This window comes from Lemur catta, chromosome 3 (genome assembly GCF_020740605.2).
Source record: "Lemur catta isolate mLemCat1 chromosome 3, mLemCat1.pri, whole genome shotgun sequence".
Lineage (NCBI taxonomy): Eukaryota > Metazoa > Chordata > Mammalia > Primates > Lemuridae > Lemur > Lemur catta.
The window spans coordinates 6,106,504-6,130,807 of record NC_059130.1 but is presented as its reverse complement, the minus strand read 5'-3'; the positions used below and the strand labels follow the sequence as shown (position 1 = coordinate 6,130,807).

General features: G+C 32.3%; 1 protein-coding gene across 1 annotated transcript in view; it reads left to right on the top strand.

Moving 5' to 3' along the window:
* The window catches only part of COL11A1 (collagen type XI alpha 1 chain), a 199,027-nt gene that overhangs the window by 152,990 nt on the left and 21,733 nt on the right, over positions 1–24,304 (top strand). The window contains exons 47-56 of the mRNA XM_045546650.1: positions 554–607; positions 2,155–2,208; positions 3,520–3,573; positions 7,444–7,497; positions 8,120–8,227; positions 10,697–10,750; positions 11,395–11,448; positions 12,487–12,540; positions 23,546–23,599; positions 23,749–23,856. Of these exons, the coding sequence (XP_045402606.1) occupies positions 554–607; positions 2,155–2,208; positions 3,520–3,573; positions 7,444–7,497; positions 8,120–8,227; positions 10,697–10,750; positions 11,395–11,448; positions 12,487–12,540; positions 23,546–23,599; positions 23,749–23,856 (648 nt within the window). The remainder of the gene's footprint in view (positions 1–553; positions 608–2,154; positions 2,209–3,519; positions 3,574–7,443; positions 7,498–8,119; positions 8,228–10,696; positions 10,751–11,394; positions 11,449–12,486; positions 12,541–23,545; positions 23,600–23,748; positions 23,857–24,304) is intronic.

Genomic DNA, 24,304 nt, shown 5'->3' with positions numbered 1-24,304 from the left:
AGAGAATAAAGGAAGTACACTGTAGCAGGTTTCATGCCCTTATGGATTTTTAAGATTCAGAAATGGAATTAGCGGGTCAAAAATTAAGAAGATATTTATAACTCTGAAATCATATTGGAATATTTATTTTCAAATGAGTTTTACCAAACTGGATGGAACCTAACCATAAAAACCTCACCTGGGTAGGGTATTGTAAAATAAGTTGGGCCTAGATTTTTCAGAAATCTGTACTACAGCAGTGGAGCAAATGGTTAGATGTTCATAAACTCCCAAATGAAATTATGTGTTTAGTTATTGTAACTAAAGATAAAATAATATTATATAAAGCATAAATTTTATTGGTAAATGTATGTCTAAGATTTTATCACATGTGGTCAACACTTGCATTGTAAATATTTTAACAAATATTAGTTTGTGAATCTTGATTTTCATGTACTTATTTAACTTTATATTTAATTTTTGGTTTTATAGTAGAAATTGATCAAACATATCTTTTTAAATACATGAGTGATTTTTATTATTATTTTTTTTTGTTTGTTTTTTGTATTTTTAGGGTCTGCCAGGCCCACCTGGTGAAAAAGGTGAAAATGGAGATGTTGGCCCCATGGTAAGCTCGATGGATTTTATGCCACTGTATTCACTTCCTACATGGACATTTCCCCTTTCTCCCATCCAACCTCCATGTGCAACCACCGAATATTGATAATATTACCTTGAATATCTCTCTATCTTTTCTCTTTCTCACTTTGGAGTAATGTTATATACTCCAAGTGGAATTCATTGGTTTGTAAGTTGTTATTTTTTTTTATTTCTGTTTATATATCATTGAGTATTGAGGTGTACATAATCAACTGCCACACTCAGTTATTTCTTAGTCTTTAGCTCTGGACTTTGATCTGGAGCAGGTAAGGAATAGATATTCACATAGGATTTGGATAATCAGCAAATATTAATACAGAATCAAAAATTAGTTGTATTTTGAAACAAATTCTTAATATTCTGTTTTAATTAGAATGCTATGACTTATAATTATTTGCATTTATTGATTCTGGCTTTCTACTTTAAAAACTCAACTGCTAATTTGTAATACGTATAATTGTTTATGAAGCACTACCTTAGATAAGGAAATAATTAGTCAAGGTAACTGAAATATATAATGAAATGTGATGAATGCATGTCTTAATTGCTCCTTCCATTCAACATTGCCCCAAATTTTTACTTCCTTCAGAATACATATTTTGAATTTTAACACATCTGTTAGAATTTATTTTCCTTAGGGACCATTCCTAGATCTATTATATTTTTTCAGATAATTCTTATCATTAATAAACCAAAATGTAAGAAATTCATAATAAACATTGCTGATTCAAATAACTGATTACAAAACTTCCAAGAAGCATCAGATATGTAGCAAGTTCCTTTCTAGATATGGTTGCTATGGTTCCCTGAGTCATTGATACATTCTCCCTGATCTTGTGGTAACAGGTAATAATAGAAAATCTTTTCAACCATGACTTTAGAATAAACTGAGACTTTTGAAAAATATTAATGTCTTGGTATTCAGTATAGACTATTTTAATCACAACCTTGAGGTAAGGAATTCTGGCCATCAGAACTTTATAAAAAGTGCCCCAAATTTATTTTAATGCACTGCCAGTAGAGAAAATCTTTGTTTTATGAAAGAATTAAATAGGTTTTTATTATTTCTAATTCTAGCATGTAGAACATGAGAGTTTACATACAGAAAAAGCAAAAATACATACTAACAGAGATAAAGAACACTTTCATTGAGTAAATGAATTCTAAATCTTTAGAATTCTAAAGTTTAAAGTTCTTTAAATTTTATGTCCCCTTTATGTAAAATATTTCTACTTGTATTATGAATAAATTGTACCAGACAGTAGCGATAGACTTTCTTGCCCATTTTCTAATCAAGTTTTTTTCCTGAAGTCCTAATTTCCCCACAGCTATGTGTAAAGGATCATTTGCTAACACAGTGTTGTATCCATCAAGAATGACTTATAACCCTGATATGCTTCACTGACTGTGATTTTACAGGCTGAAACTTCTTGTAGTTTTCCTAATCACAAAATGAAAATGTTAGAAATGCATCTGAATTTCGTCTTTGTAAACTGTCATATTCATCTTTTACAGGGTCCACCTGGTCCTCCAGGCCCAAGAGGCCCTCAAGGTCCCAATGGAGCTGATGTAAGAACTGTGAAATATATGTTAATTGTCTTGAAGTTATATAGGTGTTGCTAGAATTTCATGGCAGATGCTTTCTGAGATATGATGGAGATAATCACACTATTGTTTAATGTTATAATAGAAGTATATAAGAACTCAAGGATCATCTACTTATTCTACTTTATTATACAGGAAAAGAAATGGGCTTTATAGGGAACAAGTCACCACAATTATAAAATAAGTACACAGTTCACATTCGATATATATTTACTGATGAATGAGATATATTAGTGGTATCATATGTATTATAATAAACCACATTGTTCAGACCAGCATACCTACACTGTGTCTTGCATATGATAGCTATTCAATAAATAGTTGCTGAATTCTTTTAAATTTAACCTTTATCTCTGATAATGACATGAAGAGAGAGTTTTTAATTGGCTTTGACTGCAGTAGTCTAGGTCTGTACGCCAAATGTCCTTTACATATATATACATGTGTTATCAGGGCTTTCATCTAAAAGCTTTGTATTTTGTATTGCTACTTTCAGTCTATAAAGTATGTTACAAAAATATGTGCATAAGTGTACTTCTTACTATGTAAAATGTTGTCTCTTAGTTGTATGAAAAAGATAATTCCCTAAACTTAAAAATCATTCCAGTATGGTTGGATTTGGATACATAATGCCCTATCTTTCTTTTTGTTACCATTAATGGATAAATAGCTTTGATGATAATCACTTCTTCTGACTTCACCTTTTCAGAATGAGGAAGTCCATGCTTTCCTCATTCCTCTGGCTTATCTTTGTTGCTCTTCTTTTCTGCCTACTTTTAATTCTGGCAGACCAGAACTAAGTAGAATAGACTAGGGGCAGATAAATTAAAAAAAAACCTTTTATATTTTAGTCCCCCTTAAGTAATTTAAGGACTAAAAATTTGTTTATAAGGGGTTTGTTTTTTCATTAATTATGTAATTAACCAGAGTCATAATCTTGCTTCACCACAAAATCATCCTCTAAAACCAACCTGACTATTCCATGGGTAGAGAGATTGAACTTACGTTCTGAGTATCAATTGCCACGACTAGAGCTGAAAAGTCTCCTACTTATCTTAGAAATTCTGGTGAATGTGAAAATCAATGTAATATATTAAATTATTTCCTATCCAGTAAATTTGACAACTCAATAAAAGGCATCATTTTGTCCCATCTTTCAAATGACTTAGAAGACTTGTTGCATATATTACTCTCTTTGAGAGCAACTATATGTTTATGAACTTGTTATTTCATTACAAGAATATGGATGACTATATTCCTTTTCCTACATTACAGGGACCACAGGGACCCCCAGGATCTATTGGTTCAGTTGGTGGTGTTGGAGAAAAGGTAAAGATCTTAGTCATATGAATTTGAAATAGCATTATTAAAGATAATAATTAAGGACTGTAATAATATTGAGTAAATATTTCAAGTGTTTCTAATGTTATTGTGTTTCTAAGCATCTTATGTGTAGTTATATGATTCATATCTAGTAGTTACAAAAATTAAAGTTAAAATCATTTTGAAATGTTACATTTTTGATTGGTAGGTATTTTGCTGGATAGTGTGCATTGATTATTTCCTTTAGTCACAGCAAAGGAATTGTTATCATCCACATGTGTTAGCTGGGAAAGCTGAGGCTTAGAGAACTTCAGTAATTTCATCAAGGTTTTTCATTAGAAAGTGATGAAGTCAGGATCCACTTCAGTCTATGAATGTCTAGCAATGCTCAGTTGTGAAAATAGAAGAAATTGGTTGATATAAATGTTTTAAAGGGAAAAAAGGATTCTTCAAATCACAAAAGAATTAATCATTCATTTTTGTCATCTTTCATTACTAATACTCTTGACCTATCTTTGGCACTTTTTAAAATAGTTGGCATATGCCATAACATGTGGGCTTAGAATAGCTTTCTTTTCTTGTCAACATGATTTCATTTCGAAAATCTGCTCTTCCTTTTATGAAAATGTCAAAATGATTCATTGATTTCTTATTTATGTATTCATGCTCACTTCTTAGTAAAATTTTCAAGAGAATTATCACTGATATTTTCTTGATTTAAAAAATACATTATTTACCAGTTTTGAGAAAAGAATTAAATTTTATACCATAATATATTATGCAGTGAAAACATGTAAAAATGTCCTTTGTTTGCTAGTTATTAAAGCATATCAGTAGTGTAGACTTATCCTAATCTTAAAAATGCTTCTGTTCCTTAGTCTCAAGTCTTGTACTTAAATTGACTTATTTTAACTAAAGCATTTAACCATCAGAAAAAAGAACTGTGATAAAATTAGAAGATCAGGGCTGGGTGCTGTGGCTCATGCCTGTAATCACAGCACTTAGGGAGGCCAAGATGAGAGGATAGCTTCAGGCCAGGATTTCAAAACCAGCCTGGGTAACATGGCAAGACCCTGTCTCTACAAAAAAATTAAAAAATTAGCCAGGCCTAAGGCTGAGTTAGGAGGATTGCTTGAGCCCAGGAGGTCAAAGCTTCAGTAAGCTATTATCATAATCGTGCCACTGCACTCCAGCCCGGGCGACAGAGAGAGACCCTATCTCTAAAAGAAATAAAAAATATTAGAATATGTTATTTTGAGGTTTACTTCTGCTGAACACTCACACTCTAGCATTTTGATTTTAATAAAATCCTCTATGATTAACTCTTCAGAATAGTTTAATTCCTTCAAAAATTTCAAAGTTGTTAATCTAATTCTTACTGCATAAATAAGTATAGTTTCTTTGACTATCTCTTTTTTATATCCTTAAATTATAAATTGTGTGTTGAAATTATTTGGGTAGTTGGGGGTAGAATTGAAAAAAACGTTTTTCATTTAGTGCAGTTGTCCCAGGAAGACTAGCACAGGACACTGATCTCTGAGTATGTTATTGTGTTGGACAAATGACGTCAGCCTCACACCTTTTCCTCATCTCTCTGCATCATCTCTTTTTGCCTCTAATACTGACTAGATAGTTGTGGGAGGTAGTCTCAAGTTTTACTATCCTTTTCAGCTTTCCTTACTTGTTATTTCAATATTTTGGATGCAGATGGAACAGTTTTAAGTACTTCAGTTGCTTCTTTTATGCTTTTTTTCTTTTGTGTTACGCTCGAAGATAGTTGTAGATGCCAGATGTTTGGGGTTCTGGGGAGCTCCCTTCCACATTGCTTCCACTTAGTTCAAAGCCTTTGTAGTAACACTGCCAACTTTGACTCTTATGAGAATGATTCACTCAATCGAGTGGGTGATTTGACTCTTACATTTAAATGTACTTGATGCAAAATGTGTTACACTAAAAAACACACGGAGTTTTAAGACTGCTCTTTTTTTAAAAAAAATTCTATGTGGCAAAGAGCAGGATAAAAGTAAAACTTTTATCTTTATTTTTTCTTAAGAATCTAGGGTAATAAAATTTGCTATAGAATACAAATTTCTGACATCAGCTTTGATTCTGGCTGAATGCATCCTCATTTCTATATTGGAAGATTTATTCCCAGTTACTAACAATGAACAAACAAACAAACAAAAAGCTAATATCTTTTAGTCATGATACATTTTGTTTAAATATATTTACCCTGTTCTTCATGTAATGTATATTTGCTATAAGTGGCTTTTGCACTGAAATAATTTTCTCAATACAAGGAAATATATCAGGATAAGATTTAATACATATTTTATAACTTTGGGTAGAATCTCCATTAGTTTAACTTTGCAGTTGATAAGAATGAAAAAGGAACAACAAAACAGAGAGAGTAACTAAAAATGTAGCTGTTTCTCCTGTAGTTCTTTCTGTGATAGTACCATAGGTTAATGTGGTACATAAAAAAACATTTTGTACATGTGCAATAGATTTCCCATATTTCTAAATAAATGTCATATATATTTCTTATATGAAGTATTTAATATGGGCATTTTACAATTGATTTGAAAGGCAAAATACTTGTTTCATTTTAAAGATGTAATAGCTCATGATATTACTAATATATCATTTCATCATGCTGGGATAGCTGAATGATGCCTCTCTGTATAAACAATGTAAATGCAATATTTTACTTGTAAGGTTTATCTAAAAATACAAAAATATTTGCTGTTCATCTTGAGAAAGGAAATAATTTACACACAGTACTACTATAATAAATTCATGGAAAGTACTTGATGACTTCCAACATTATGAAGATTATTTAAGAAGTTAAAAATATGTGATGTTCTCAAAGACTGAGAAATTATTATATGTACATAAAATAGTCTGTGCCCTGGAATTATGTTTATATTTAATCTGACACATTTCAAACTAATTTAGGAGCAGTGGGTTTGTGCCAGGAATATTGGAAATATCAAAGTTAAAAATTAAAGGATATTCATGCTTCACATTTTTTTTTCAATTTACAAGAATAATTTCCACCTCAGAATTGCTAAGACCACTGATTTGAGAGTTGCTAGTATCACTGATTTTGACTGGAAATGCTATGTTACTCACTTAAATGATTATTTGGATAAGATGTTATATATTTATGCATTTTGAAGTAGGAGGCATTAGCAAGAGACTTTCACAGCTAAAACTTACTAGTCTAGGAGATTTATCTATTAGTTTGCTGAGCTAGAAAATAGCCATCCATAGCTAACCAAGAAGATCATAAGGACTATCAAATTTATAACATATATACTCAAATGGAACAGTTTTAATTGTTATCTAAGTACCTTTACATATCTCGTAATTATAATCTTCCCTCTGTGTTCTTTAGATATCTACTGTGCATGTTCTATGAGAATATCAACATATGTACTACCAAATTGTCTGTTAATTTGTAAAGAGAAATGAATTCATACTTTAGTGGAAAACGATTTGAAATTGTTTAATCAACAAACTTGATTATAATATGAATATTGATAGAGTCCAAATGCATAATTTGTTAGGAAACACTTAGATGTCTGTTCTGATGGTTTGGTGGTAACCTGGGTTGATACGCTGGCTCCTAACTAGCCAGTGAGAACTGTAGGATCAGGCCTATCTGGTTCTGTCTCCCCATCTGAGAAACAAAAATACTGAGGTCAGTAATAGAAAAAAGTGCCTTCCTCTTATTAAAGTTTTTCAACGCCTTTTAAATAATATAATAATTGAAGGGCTAATCTAAAATGGTATAGTCATAATTGAAGGCAGTTTTACCAATGTAAAATATAATTTCTGTGTTCTAACACTCATTTGGTCTTTTCTTTATAGGGGGAACCTGGAGAAGCCGGGAACCCTGGGCCTCCCGGGGAGGCAGGGCCGGGAGTAAGTGCTGTCTTTTTGTCATACAGGGTTCTATTGGTTTAGGAATTTCTTTCAGAGCATTTCTAAACACGTAACTTAACTCCTAGCTGTGATTCAGTTTTTTTTTTTTACTTTTGCTTTCCATCCCATTATGAATAATCACAAATGCAGAGCCTTATTGTTTAATAACTATGTATACCCTCTGCATATTTTGATTTATATACCAGCTGAAAAAAGATCATGTTTGCATAAGTGAGAACATTAAATCTATAAGCAGTTTATTGTATACATTCTCTTTGTTGGACTATCCAGAAAAGGAACAAAAAAACCCACTACTGCTACCTTAAATAGACACTTATAAATTGCATCAGGACTATATTATTCTAACATAGATTAGTTTAAACTGGGAGTGAATTTGGCCCCAGGAAACATTTGTCAATGTCTGGAGACATTTCTGTTTGTGAAACTTGGAGGGGTGGTAGCTGCTGGCATCTAGTTAGTAAAGGCCGGAGATACTGTCAGACATCTTATAACGCACAGGACAGCCTCCTGCAGCAAAGAATTGTCCGGCCCAATGTTCCAAGGTTAAGAAGCTCTGATTTAAAACTTGTGAGATAACTATTGTTTTTCTGACGTTGTATAGGGCCCCAAAGGAGAAAGAGGAGAGAAAGGTGAAGCTGGTCCACCTGGAGCTGCTGGACCTCCTGGTGCTAAGGGACCACCAGGTGACGACGGCCCTAAGGGTAACCCGGTATGTTAGTTTGGTTCCCTTTAAAGTGACATTTCTGAAAATAAAATCAAACAAATTTAGTGAAGCTGAACTGTATTCAGATGAAACTTGAGGAAAGGCAAGGAGACCAGAATAGGGTTGAAAAGCTGTCAGGAAAACCAGAATTTGAATCCAGATTCAGCATTTGCCAGTAGGGTAGCCAGGTCCCTAAATAGAAATCCCTTGAATGCATTCTTAGGGTCTTAAGTTTTCTACCAATGCTCCCTCCAGGCACGTGTTGGTATACCATTTCCCCTGAGGCACTTGAGCCTCCCAGCTCACTGTAGACTCATGCCCCTAAGTGGGCCCCTAAGCCCACTGTGTATCTACTCTGCTCCTGAGTCCGGCCTTTGTAGAAAAGTTTTAGTACCTTTGTTGTTTGCTTGCTTGCTCTTTCCTCTTCTGATCTGAAAAAAGCACCTGGACCACAGAGAGACTCCCCTGGGCAAGGCACTGGATGGCATTGTTCTCGCTGCATTCCCCACTGGGGCTGTGTGGCTACATTGGCTTCGTGCCATCTCTCTCTCGTGGTTCATCTTTTTATCTTTTTAGCTTTTTTCTTTCTTCTTTCTATTCTACTTCTTAAGCAAATTTCAATAGGCCTTCTAAAATTTTACATAACTTATACCCCCCAAAGCTTAGGTCAAGTATCTTTTTTAATATCATATGAACATTTTAATTATACAACCCTTTACAAAATAGTTTTATTTTCTGTTCAAACATGTCAGATTAAAAACTTTAGAAAGGTTTAGAGAAGAACAAAAACAGTTAAATATTTACCACCAGCTTTACAAAATCTTAACATTTAGCTAGATTTTTTTTCTTTTTTTTTCTTCCATTTCTGTAAAAGAAAGCATTAGGGCACCAACTCCTAATTCTGAAAACTGGTAGTTAAAAGGAAATAGTTAAGTGTGCTTCCTTCCTTCTTGTTGTGAACCACATTTCAGGATGACTAGCCCTTGTAGATGAAGGAAAATTCTTTTTTTTTAACAGAAGAATTCAGTCTAAGAAAGTAAAATTAGAAAAATACCATTTTATAACTCTAATAAAGTCATCACCCCACATAGCAATAATCATCAATGGCTGACACTATTAAACAAAAGGTTGCTGGGGCCCCTTGCAATGGAAGGATTAGGCTGCCCCATCTTTATCCACCTTCATCGATTTTGCCATCACTAGAACATAGTGTGCCTGGAGCAGTGGAAATATTCAGCATAACCTAGAAAGTCTTCTTGCCAAAAAATTTAAATCTGAATTTAAGCAAATCTCACACACATTTCTTTTGTGGGGAACATGGAGGGGAAAGAAACAATTTAAATGACACCAGGGAAAAGCAAACAGATAAATCCAGAATGGGAGACAGTCTAAAGGACAACTGATCTAGTTTCTCTATGAAGGAAAATATGAAAGAGGCATGTGTATTTAGGGCTGGTGATGGGGGGTGAGGGCAAAGAGGTCCTGCTCTCCATTTGGAGAAATTTAAGAGACATTAAAGTAAAGCATAATGTGTGGCACTTGTTTGGATTCTGATCTGTACAAGTCTAATGTGAAAAGTTATATTTTTAGACAATTGTGGAAATTTAATATGAACTGCATATTTTAGGTGATACCAAAACGTATTGATAATTTTGTTAGATTTGATATTAGTATTATGGCTGTGTAAGAAAATGTCCATCTTAAAAGGTGGTCACTGATTTAAAGCATTTGCTTTAAAATGGTAAAAACAACAAAACATCCCGAACAGATGTGAGGTCCCAGAGTAAATGCTTCTCTGATCTCGGTATCCTACTTTTTTCACCAGAAGTGTTTATTATCTGAACTTGATGTTTACTGTTGACACCCATAATTGTTTCCATTTATTGATTTGTACATATCCATAAGTGATATACAGTATTAGTTTTCATATCTTCAAACCTTTTGCAAGTGACATGCTATAGCATGGATCATTACATAACTTGTACTTTTTAAGGTAACATTATGTTTTTGCAATTTATTCATTCTGCTAGATACAGATCTAGCCATTTATTTTGCTACTTTGTTATTTTTCATTATAAGAATATTCTACAATTTCTTTATCGATTCAACTGTTGCCTGATATTTGGACTGTTTCCAATTTGTCATTATTACAAACAATGTTCCAATAAACATTTTTATACATGAAAAAAAGTAAAATGAAGTGCCATTTTTTAGTGCCAAACTCACTTTGGAGGTTTTCTTAGAAAGATTAGAAATCGTGAGACTCAGACCCAAAGTTGGTAAAGCAGACTTTATCATTGTGTATATTCAGAAGCCTTTTCAGATGATATCACTTTTTAGAAATTTTCTAGCAGAAAAAGAGAAATATTCTTACCAGGTTTTGCCATGACTTTTACCTCTTGTACTTCAGAATATCATAACTTTATAAAAATTGATTTTTCATTTATTTCTTTTCCTTTAAAAACATCATTCTAGGGTCCTGTTGGTTTTCCTGGAGATCCTGGTCCTCCTGGGGAACCTGGCCCTGCAGTAAGTATCATGGAAAAATAAAGGCATGATTTTCTTGGGAATGTTCCCAGTGTCTCTATTGTTAATAATTAGAGAAAATTCTTAATTATTTTAATACTTAGATGGAATACCAAAAACAGAAAGAAAAGGAAAAAAGCATACACAGTAACCATAACTACACGAAAATTGGTATAGTTGGATACTATGAAGCCTACATTGCAAGATTATGTTCTTCATTTGGATTAGTTTTCTAGACTTTGTTGGGCTGTACAAACAAATTGTCTGAATAACAGCGTTATTATTATTGAAAGTTACTGGATCTTTGCTTTTCTCTCAGTCTCTTGTATAATGCAAATCCTCTTTCAAACTGCCCCATATTTGTTCATGGTAAAAGAATGCATTGGCCTTGTACACTGATTACATCTTCTTCCTTTCCCTATATCAAGAGTGAACTATATGTAAAACTTCACATAGTAGTAATTTCACAAATTTTTTTAGGGATAGAGTGAGAAGTACTATAATCTTAAAAAAACCAAAAAAAATGATATTTTCATTTTTCCATCTGATATTAATTTATCCCAAGATAGTCCACCATATCTTTTTCCCTGATAAAAATAACTTAATAGTGAGATATAGCTGGTTTCATTTTCTGTTGCCTATAATAGGGTCAAGATGGTGTTGGTGGTGATAAGGGTGAAGATGGAGATCCTGGGCAACCAGTAAGTAAATCTATTTTTTAAATCTCTACATAGTCTCAAAGCATTTTAAAGAAATAATCGGAAACGATCAGCCTTTCAAAAGCACAAATGTGTGTGTCTACATTTTTCTGAAAAACTTTATCAAAGGTGTTTGAATTCCGGTTAAAAGTCAATGTTACAGCAAATGTCTACTTGATGTAAATTAAGAAATATAAGGAAATTCTTCATAATAAAAAATGTAGTCTTATTACAGTAATGATTTTGTCATACTGTATCAAATTCAACTATGTATCATTTGTATTGGATAACAAAAAATCGTTTCAAAAACAAATAATACTGAAAGGAATAAAGCCAAGTTATTGGCCTGTCATTAACATGAATTATTTCAATTTCGAACTTAATGACTCTGCACAGTATAGGCCTTTTTGGTTACTATTTGGGAATGACACAGGAATGTGCTTTGGCCACATGTTTTTATATTTAGGGAGGAAGTAAGGGAGGTCCTTAACTTAAGGGGGAGCCAAAGACACCTGTCCCCCAACACAATTTTCTCTCTAGGGCCATTTCCACTGGCTACCTGCTGTCAGAGATAGAAGCTTCTTCTGTGTAGATTAGACTTGTGAAACATATCCTAGCATGTTGTGTACACCTTGGCATAAAAATGCTAGTGTTGTACAAGAAGAAATTTAAAGGTAATAGTATTATGGTTTCACAAATTTATGTGATATGAGTAAAATTATTAACCATATGTTTATATCAATTAGCATGACTGTTGGATGCTTACAATATATAAATTAGCACTTTGTAAAAGGATACAGTTTTTCATAGGGGGTATTTGATTGACTTTCTTCTAGTTATGAAGAATTTTACCGTATGAATTTATCATTTCTAATTATAGATATCGAGAGGAAGTTTAGAGATCTGAAGTGGGGCTGAGATTTTCCAGGAAAGATAGATGTGTGGGAATGAAGAAAGTTGGTTTTAGTCTAGATTTCAAATAATTATGTGGGCCAGAAAATAATATCCAGTTCCTTAAAAGGTATCTTTCACATTTTATAGGGTCCTCCTGGTCCGTCTGGTGAGGCTGGTCCACCAGGTCCTCCTGGAAAAAGAGTAAGTTTCTCTAATTCTGTATTTGAAACATCTACTCGTTATTCACCATATGTATAAATTTATGTAATGTATGTAAGCTGTAGGCAGCATGTTGCAAGGATGCCAAAAATATCATAAGTCCTAGAGAATAGTTTTTTAAATGTGTCAAAGTAATTACTAAAATAGAACATATTTTAACCATTTCACTGTCACAATAAAAATAAAAAGAACAACTCCTACTTATGGAGTTTTCCACTTCTCTGTGCTTAGATCTCCTCTACGTGCAAATGTAGTAGACTATTAAAAAAGTCTCTAGTGGTCTCCTGAACATTAACTCCTGGGGTACTACTTGGGGATGAGATGTCAATAGTCCAGTGCTAGCTTAAAACATTGCAAAAGCCTGAATGCAGCATCAGTGGAATGAGCTCAGGAATCAGTATATAATGTTAAATTGCTTTGCATTGTTAGACTTCTCTGACTTGGAAACATTTTAATGAAGGGGTGTAACAAAATATAAATGAATAGTTATTGTTCAAAATATTGGCCGCAGTAGACACAAGGAGATTTACTTTACTGTCCCTTCCTTACTGTTGTACTATTTTCATAATAAAGCTGTCTCTGTAGATCTGCCTCTTGCAGCTATATCATTTTACAATGTCCTTCTATACCTCCTTTTGTCTATTTTCCAACTTATTCATGAAGAAAATATGTACCAAACATCACAATATATTTCTTGGGCTGATTTCCTCTTCAGTAATCCAAAATCGTAGAGAAATGGGAGCCACTTCTGTTTTCTAATGTTAGGAATTTAAGGGAATTTTTCCCACTGAACATCCTCATATTGAACATAGAATGTGAGTGGGTTTTATTTTTGTTTCTCAGCAATACAAGTTTGAATCAACATTTACAAGCAAACATTCTTCTTTGGCAGAAATGAATTTATTGTGTAATATATATTTTCTCTTAATATAATTTACTCTTCATTGGCCAAATACTTTTTAATGTTACCTGTTGTTGTTATTATTATTATTATTATTATTTTCTAAAACCCCAAAGCATAGCCTTAGTAGAAATAAATTTATTCCAAAATTGGGATAAATTAGGCTGTTAGTCTTAGAAAATAATTACAAAGTGTGATATGATTTTTGAGATCTGTTGGCCTCTTTTTGCTTGCAGTCTGACAGCCCTTAAAACTGTCTAGTAGCATACATATCTGTTCCAATATGTCAGATCTTTTGAAAGGCAAACTCTCAGCTGAGAGTTTCACTTTAAAATATGTCAAATTACTCATTTATAATTTTTATTAAATTTAGCTAATTACCATTTGATATCTGGCATGGATTCTCAACATGGTGACAGAGTTTTGGGATGAATTCATTTCTTCAGCCATACAGTGGTGGGTCATGGGAATTACTCATTTTGAAAGCAACTGAATACTTTTGAAATTTTTTAAAAAGTAAATGAATAAAAACAATTTACTAGAGACTATTAACAGAAACATGAAAAAAAAGGGATACATAGGAGTGAACCAGTGTATCACATGCTCCTTTTGTATTAATAATATGATTATTATTAAAACATGCATAAGTCTATAACATAACTATTATATAAAAAATCATATTTTAAAACATATTAAGCTATTGTATAAAACCGAGTATTTTGGTATAATAGTTAATGTTGATACTACTGATGCTATGTAAACTTTAAAATGTTTCCATTCATATTTACTAATTTTTTAATCTTGCTAATATAATGTAGAAACTTTTTATCTTTATCATGATAGATTTTTAAATATTTGTGTTTATTATATTGGAATGGGTAATTATCAACATTTCTAATTTTTTTTTTTTTTTTTTTTTTTGAGACAGAGTCTCACTTTGTTGCCCAGGCTAGAGTGAGTGCCGTGGCATCCACCTAGCTCACAGCAACCTCAAACTCCTGGGCTTAAGCGATCCTCCTGCCTCAGCCTCCCGGGTAGCTGGGACTACAGGCATATGCCACCAGGCCTGGCTAATTTTTTCTATATATATTTTAGTTGGCCAGATAATTTCTTTCTATTTTTAGTAGGGACGGGGTCTCACTCTTGCTCAGGCTGGTATTGAATTCCTGAGCTCAAACGATCCGCCCGCCTTGGCCTCCCAGAGTGCTAGGATTACAGGCATGAACCACCACGCCTGGCCAACATTTATAATTTTAATGGATAACTCCAACTTATGGAAAGACTACCATTCAATTATAGAATTGAGAAAATGTCATAGAAAATTCGGCACACATACAGAGATTTAATTTACATCTTCGTTCTACAACTCTGAGGCAGTGTTGTATAGTGGAATGCTCATGTATTTGCATTCTTATTCATTTATACCTGGGTTAAACCTCTGCATTTGCTAGTGAGATGAGATATAATTTAAGAACATTAATTAATCTTTAATTCTTAATTCCTTTCTCTTTATAATGAGAATATGGATGCATTTTCATATATTAGAAATAATTTGTTATAAAATATATTATAAAATATTAATAGCACATTAATGAAACATACTATACACTCTAAAATTTAATTATTGTGGCTTTAAGAATATGAAGCATAACCAATGTATTTTTTAATTCAAAATTAAAGATTACACGATATTGATAAGTTGAAAGCAATTGGTAAGTTTCTTCTTTATATTTAAATATGAGATATAATTAGAGAATAGGAAAATCATGTTACACTCTTTTTTGCCAATATTTCTAACTAGACAATCTGATTATTCTAGTTAAAAGAAATAAAAATACTTGAAAAAATAAAAGTATGTTTAAGTGCATCAATGAGTTAGGTAGGATTTAAGATAATGTATTTGCAGAGTTATAATTGATCTTATGAATATGTAGACAATGGTCTCATTGAAGAGAGAGCCCAGAAAAGACATAAGGATATACATTAACCTCATTTGTGACAAATTAAACATTGCACATCAATAGAAAATAGATAGAATATTGAATAAATTGTGCTGTGAGAGTTAATTTTCTATAGAAAAAAACATAAAATGGACCTTACCAATCTCTATTCACAAAACTCAATTCCAATTGTGTTATCGTCATATGTGAAAGCTAAATTTTGGAATATTTTAGCAAAAATTATTGGAGAATAAATGTTTTACTTCTGGTCATAAACTCTGGTCACATAGGTGTAATCAGAAAGGAATAGATTGATGTATCAAATAAATTACAATTTAAAAATTTTGTTTATCCAAAAATACTGAAATGACATTGAATAAAAAGATCTAACTAGGAGAAAATATTTCTAACATAGAGAAAACTTGAATAGAATCATTTTCCAGAATACCTAAGTAGTTCTTTCAAATTAAGAAGGAAAAAAAGGAAAAAAGAAAAAACAATGGAAAAAAATAAACAAAATATGTGAGAAGTTATTTGACACAAATGCCCCACAAATTTTTCTTTTTTTTTTTTTTTCTTTTTCTTTTTTTTTTAATTTCAGCTCTTCATGGGAGTACAAAAGCTCAGGTTATATACATTATCCATGTCCTGCCCATCCCCCTGAGTCAGAGCCTCAAGCGCGTCCATTCTCCAGACAGTGCGCCTGGCACTCACCATATAGTCATACCTCCATCCCCTCCCCCCACCCCCCACCTCCCCAAATCAGCACCTTCAAGCATGACCATTCCCCAGAGGGTGCGCAACGCACTCATCATGTAGGCATACACCCATCCCCCTTTTCAGTCTGATATCCAATTGGTATCCTTCCCCGATGTGCATTTAGGTGATGATCAGGGAAACCATTTTTCTGGTGAGTACATGTGATGCTTGTTTTTCCATTCTTTGGATACTTCACTTAATATAATGGGTTCCAACTCTCTCCAGGAGAACCAAAGAGATGTCATATCACTGTTAAATTTCTTATTTGTAGAAATCAAGAAAATGTGTGCTAAAAATCACATTAAGATACCATCTCATATCCACCATTTGATAAAAATTTACTCTGACAAACTAAATACTAGAAAGGATATTTTCAAAAACAATGGAGATTATCATACACACCAGCTGCGAGTTCTGTAGTACAGCCCCTTTAGGGAAATAGTTCTATGTCATCTAGTAAAATATAACATGAATTTTTCCTAGCAACTGATATTTCTATTTCTAAGTGCATATCTAGGTGATATATTGCACATGGTCACCAAAGGACACATGTAAGAATGCTTATACAGGCCAGGCACAGTGGCTCATGCCTCTAATCCTAGCACTTTGGGGAGGCCAAGGTGGGAGGATTGCTTGAGGTCAGGAGTTCGAGATCAGCCTGAGCAAGAGTGAGACCCCTAACTCTACAAAAAACAGAAAAATTAGCAGAGTTTGGTGGTATGGACCTGTAGTCCCAGCTACTCCAGCTGGAGGACCTCTTGAGCCCAGGAGTTTGAGGTTGCAGTGAGCTAGGATGATGCCACTTCACTCTAGCCTGGGAGACAGAGCGGGACTCTGTCTTAGAAAAACAAACAAACAAACAAAAACCAAATGGTTGTATTATCCTTGTTCATAATAAAACTGGAGAAAAAAATAAATGCATTGAGGTATGTTCATAAACTTAAATAGTTCATAGCAATAAAAATGAATGCATTACAGATGCATGGATCAACAGATGAATCTCAAAAAATTAATATCAAGCAAAATGTATAGATACACATATATAGGTGTGTTTGTATATGTATATAACATCTATATAAAATGTTGAACTGGAAAAGATATGATTTCATTTATGTAATATGAAAAAATACTTTAAAACATGTTTAACATTCAAACATGACTGGTAAAAATGATACAGAAAAGTTAGGCAATGACTAACAACTATTTAGGATGGTAGTTATCTCTGTGTGAGAAAGTGGATTGCAGTAGTTTCAAGTAGCATGTAGGAAGTTTCCAATTTACTGATACTGCACTGTATTATGTAATACATTTTTATGTTGACAGCCTAAGATAATAAAATACTTAACTGAGTCATTCTTAAATCATTTTTTTCTTTAGTCGTATTAGAAAGTATTTTAGTGGAGTTCACTCTTTGATTTTTGATGAATTATTTTAAAATAACTTCATAAAAATTTTTAGCAATGTTCTGTCCTCTCTTTTTAAATAACAATTTATACAAATATGATGAGCTATTTTTAATCCATTCTAGTCACTTTATAAACAAACTTAGAAGTCTTTGTATCCATGAATTATTAATGACATGAGAACTGTGATGACTATGCATTGCTTACAAAGCTATTCACATCCACTTTGATATAGAAGAAAAATCAACCTTAGGTCAGCCTGACTGAGCGATAATATGCAGGTTTTTCTCTTTTAAACGTGGCATCATTAAATTGAACTTGAAAGCTATTTAACACAATGTGTTAAATTGTTTCCTATTCTAGATTTGGATAAACTGGCATGCTTAATTGAGCTAATCTGTTTAACACAATAATCTATTTTCTTCATCAGAGTAAAACATATTGTAGTGGTGTGAAAAATTAATGTTAATAATCTTATGAAAACTATGATTTTTTTTCCTGATTCAACACTAGCAATTAATGCGTGCACTCTTTTATATTATAGCCAACCAAACTAGTTAATTTAGTTGATAGCTCTACCTTAGCCTAAGCAAATAGGTGGTTTAACTAAAAAGAAAAAAATGAAACCACAAATTATTTACTAAGGCAATTTGCAATCTATAAACTGATACTTTCCATATCTTAATATTAGCACCAAGTAGTCCAGAATGTTGTTGCATTAGAATCAGACAGAAATGGTTTTAAATCCTTATTTTACTTACCTAAAAATGTAACTTGGAATAAGTTAATTTCTTTGCATCTCAATTTTCTCATTTTGCATAATAACTAATTATCAATGATGAAGTGAGGAATAAATTAAGTTAATAAAATGTATATTTAAAGCACCAAGCCTATTGCCTGAATTTATCAGCTGTTCAAACGGTGGATGCTATTAAACATTGACTAAGAGTTTTAAATTGTAGTATTACTTATAAATTAAAGAATTTTAGTATTAAATAAAACATATAGGTAACAGAAAGACTGAAATATTTTCATCTAATTTCCCAATTGTAGAAGTGAAAGGTAAGTGTGTTAATAATAAATTCATCGTAACATCATAAGTAGACTTTATTGTTGAATTTTGCTTTGTCATTAGAGTTTTACAATGATCAATAATACTGAACTAATTAGGTGATAAACATACAAAATATATACAAATATTACTTAATTACATTTTCAAATTGCAATATATTGTAATTCTATTGAAATTTATAGTTATTCACGATTTATTTCTCATGTAACATATATAGTAAAGGAATTTCCTGTGAGAATATTGCCAAAAAAGGGAGTGTTTAAATGCATGATAACTACATATATTTTTTTAATAAAATGGATCTGCAAAACAACAGAAGTTTAGAACCAGTTTGAGAAATAATGAAGTGGTGAAACAGTGAGTTAATTGAGAAGGTGGTATTTGGTAACTTAAAGTGAGACTGACAGAAGTGAGATCACTGTGTTTATGCACTGTACATATATGTGAGATCACTTTGTTTATACACTGGGTGAACACAGAGCATCTAATTCTGTAGAAGTACAGTGCAGAGTGAATTCTATGAATTGAAACTAAATTCAGAATTGTGTCTACAAACCTTTGGGTTCATCCAGCAGTGCCGGATGCAGTAGTCAATTTAATATCATTTTTGTGAAAATAGGAAGAAAATATTCCTATGAAATATGATAATACGTGATCTACAGGCTTAAAATTTGGTCAAATACAGAATTGCCTACCATCTATTTTTGTTTAGAACATGTGGTCTTACTTTAGCTTTGCATATATTTTATGGAAATTAACATTTCTCCTATCCTTACTTTCCCCACATTGAAGGCAACAGAAAAATAAGAATTTGCTACATCTCATAGCAGAAGTAGCAATGACTAGAAATGTGTTCAAAAGAATTACCACTTATTTCTGTGGGTGAATCTTACAAGAGAATGATAATAAAACTTCCTGGTAGAATATTGATCACAATGTTGTGAGTGGCAGCGATACTGAGAAACAACATTTTAATAGTTATTGAACAAGGAGGAGAATTTAGTTATCATTTGTAGTACATGTATCTTCTTTCATGCATTTGTAATACTTGAGGATAAATGTATATTTCCTTAAGGCACTAAAAGATTTGTGCAGCTTCTATCAATAAGCCATGGAATTTTAATACTCAAGTTATCATTTTAGCTAGTTCCATGCCCTTTTATTTAAAAATATTCTAGAGCTGACTAAAATAATTTAAACATTATAGCCTAGAAAATGCACATAGTAACTGGAATTTTAAGGAGTTCAGTTCATATTCCCAAAGGAAATTTCACAATGAAAAATTAAAACAATAACTGATATTATTAATTGATTACAAAGACAAATGAAGCTTTAACTTTATATATACACACACAGCACATATAACACATAGTACATGTATATATATTAATGTATATACACCCTATATATGCATAATGTGTATGTGTATATACACATATATTTATAGTATTAGAGAAATATATACATTATTAAGTCCAATTATAAATTCAGACATTTGCTTTTACAAAGGTTCTTGAAAAATTCTTATACAAATGTATAGTTAGAAAATACATTGTAATAATAAAATAAATTGTAAATTCTCTAAAATTTCTGTTTGGTAGAAAACTATGCCTCCCAAGGAAAATCATTATGAAAACAAAGTCTGCATTTAAATTGGGAACCATTGCAGATTATACACCCATCTTGAAGATTCATTGTTCAGGAAGGGTACTAAAGATTCTGAAAAATCCTGAATTACATTTATTTAACTTTAGTTTTTAAATATGCTAAATATTAGTGAGTTTTAACATTGTTTGGAAGAAACTGTCCTAATTTTTTAATGTGAAAAGTGAGAACACTTGTTCATTTAATGTGTGTGAAAATATTTACCCAAATTATTTAACTTTATACTAAACTTGGCATAGTTCATTCTGCTAATATTTAGTCAGTATTTCCTCTCAAGTCCTTGCCTTTCTCCAATTTTCCTCTTTCCTCTTCAACTGTCAAGCCACCACACGTTAGTAATTACACACCCTAATGTTCTGCCTCTGTACACCTACACAAATGCACAGACTCTTCACTAATAGCCTAACTGAACTACCAGCAGCTCCCTAAAGAGTGTTATGTACTTTCCATCCTTATGCTTTTAAGCATGCATGTGAGTGTAAGACGGTAAAGTGTTAGAAACAAACATCCCTCCCTCATCTACCTACACTGTAAGATTCAGATCAGACGTTAGATTTTTAGGAAAATCTTCTCTACTCCTAAACTGGAACACTGTACCTATTTTGTACACCTACCTCATCTTTGTATATTTTACAACGTCCTGTATTTGCTAATTTTTATGTTTGTCTTTGTAAACAAATTTCATGAATTCCTTAGGGTTTTAATTTTATTATTATTTTTTTTCATTCTACATGCATAGCGCATTTCTGGAGCATAAGGAATATTTAAATGTTAGCAACATGAGTGGAAGAATGGATAAATTATATAGATAATCATATGGTATAATAAAACTTGAAGTGGAAAGATTATATTGATATTTTATATGAAGAATATTTCTCATGGGTAGGAAAATCTGTTGTAATACCGACTACTGGTAGAGAATTAACTAGGGCCTGTCTTATTGTGTCATGTTTTTATGAAACATTTTCCAGTAAAAATACTCATTGTTTCATGGAAGTACAGCTAGTAGCTCAGTAGATTAACACTTTGCCCCTCTATTTATGCAAACATGTGCGAAACAAATGACTAAGACAAGAATGTGTCCATAGTCTCATCTTTGTTTGTTTTGTGATGTTACAACAGAATACCACAGACTAGGTTATTTATAATGAACAAAAATTTACTGGCTCATGGTTCTGGAGGCTGGAAAGTCCAAGACTGAGGGACCACATTTTGTGAGGGCTTTCTTTCAGGGTCAACCATGGTAAAAGAAGAAAGAGAGGACAAGATTGAGCAAGAAATCGAACTTGCAGCCTCAAGGCATTTTATAACAGGCATTCTAATTGGTGGAGCTCTCATGATCTAAATATTAATAACTCCCATTACGCTCAACACTGTTGCATTGGGGATTCAGTTTCCAACATGCTTTTTGGGGGATGTAGTCAAACTATAGCAGGTCTTAGGAGTTTTTTTCCAACGGAAACTTTCCACTCTCCTACAAAAAGTGTGTTACTTGCTTTCATCTTAGTTTTTCTTAAATTTTTTCTTTTTGTCATCTGGAAAAAATATATAAAAAAATAAATAAAACTGGGAAAATGAGAAAAAGAAGAGAACAAAGTCATTTAGTAAGAATTTCTACCATGATAGATGTTTATTCACATAAGGAAGAAATTCTTTTGGGGTGGAGAAGCCCTTTATTTTAATGACAATTTTGTGGCTGTGTTGTAATTTATTTGTGCTAAAATTTTCTGGGCTCTTCAAGTTTGGATTGTCTTTTCTATTTTGGAGTAAAGGTGGTGTTTTTGTTTTGTTTTTAGACAGTGGATGGCTTGCTTTTGTTAAAGTGAGATGTTGGTAAATCTTCTCTACTATAAAATTCATGTGTATAAATGCAACCTTTTGAGGTTAAAAGCACATAAACTTATGTCACTAGTTTAAGGAAAAACCTTCATCAAACAAGGAAAAGCTATTATTCTGTTGAATTTCATTATTCCTATTTACAAAGTAATAACAATTTTGCTTGTTGTATTTACTTTGAATAAGTTAGTATTTTAAATATAACACCAAGATAATTTATGACTCAACATTTTAACATTAGGAAAAATTTGAAGTCTGTGCTTCAATACAGAATTCCTCTTGCATAAATAGTGTGAAATTGAAAAGAAATTCACTTTGAAGTTTGTTATTATTAGCATATTGCTGCCTCCTCAAGAAACTGCATATAGAATTTATACATTTCTTATCTTTGGGTTGAGGTACATTGACTGTCTAATAACAGATGAGGGATGATATTCAGAAAATAATTGCTAAAGATGTTTTTGCTGACTCAGAGATGAAATGAGTTCACAGAATTCTCTGCGTTTGATGAAGTCCTTGATAACTCATACTAAATGTGGATTTAAAAGACCATATATGAAAGGCTGACATGTATTCACCATTAAAATATTAATATAGCATCTGAAAAAGAGAAAGTCATCCTTCTGTCTTACCTTATTCTCACCAATTAACATCAACCTTCAGCCCCAATCTCAGTTAATGATTTTGAGTGCAGTTTATTGTGAAAATTGAAGTAAATAAAAGAAAATGAGAGGGTCTGGGAAAAAATATAAAGCAATTTCTTGGACATCATTAAGTTGCTTTTTTAATCTTTCTGTGCTTGTGGTTCTGTTTGTGGTTCTGGATGACATCTTAAGTGTAGAGATTTTTTTTTCTATTTTTTCTCCAATACTAGGTTTTAAAAAGTGATAGCAGTTTTAATGCTCCTGATTTATATGAATTATGTAGTTCCAGAAAAGGAAAATACTCTATCTGTTGACCATGATGATTTAAAATCTTTCTTTAGTTGGAACATGATCTTATAAGCATACAAGAACATATGGATGTTCTAGGATTAAGTAAGGGGCGACTCTTAAAACACAATAAGGATGGAAGTGAAATCTGATAAATTCGGTTAATCTCTACTAACAAAAATGATATCCAAGTATTTAACACACTAAGGGTGACTTTTAATTCATATTTCTTTGGAAACTTTATTTTTACTGTTTCCTTACATTGATGTGAAGTGATTATGTGTAGTCTACTCAGTGTGTGAAGTTGATACTTAAAAGGCGATTTGTTTTTACTCGTCGTGTTTTAAACCAAATAGCAATCAATAGCAAACAACAATTTGTTGGTCTGTCACAAATTAAATTGGAGTATTTATAAATAAGTCCTCAGTTTCACTACTTTTACATGTGATGCATTTTTAAATGCAATTTTATTTTTATAGGGTCCTCCTGGAGCTGCAGGGGCAGAGGGAAGACAGGGTGAAAAAGGTGCTAAGGTAAAATATACACACGTATTTACATATATAATAGATATTATGTTTGCAAATCTCATGCATACATCAGACAATATTTATTCTAATACATTTAATAAATAACAAAATATTTTCTCATTATTCATGTGTTCACATGTCTTATTTCCTAACAGGGAGAAGCAGGTGCCGAAGGTCCTTCTGGGAAAACTGGCCCAGTCGGTCCCCAGGGGCCTGCGGGGAAGCCTGGTCCGGAAGGTCTTCGGGGCATTCCCGGGCTCGTGGTGAGCACCTGTGCTGAAAGAGGCTATTTTGAAAAGAACATTTATTTCTAAAAAAGTTGTTAATGAAGGTGTTTATGGTAGCATTATTTCATAAGTTATTGTGTGGCTGTTTCTATGGGAATTCAGTAAATATTATATATAAAACCAGATACTCTTAAACTAAGCATGTCATTGATTTAATAACTTTATGGTGAAACATTAATAAAGGAAGAATAGAAAACTAAACCCTTAGATCTCAATGATATAAAGTGTGTGTTTGTACGTATATGTATATACATATATATGGGTATGTATGTGCATATGGACATATACACAAAATAAGAAGACACAAAATTGCTTATAATATTTCTAGATGCTCTCCCTATGGTGGAATTCATAGGTGATGTTTTCTTTCTTCCTTTTTGTCTTTCCAAAATTTTCAAAAAGAAAGAAGTATGTATTCTTTTGT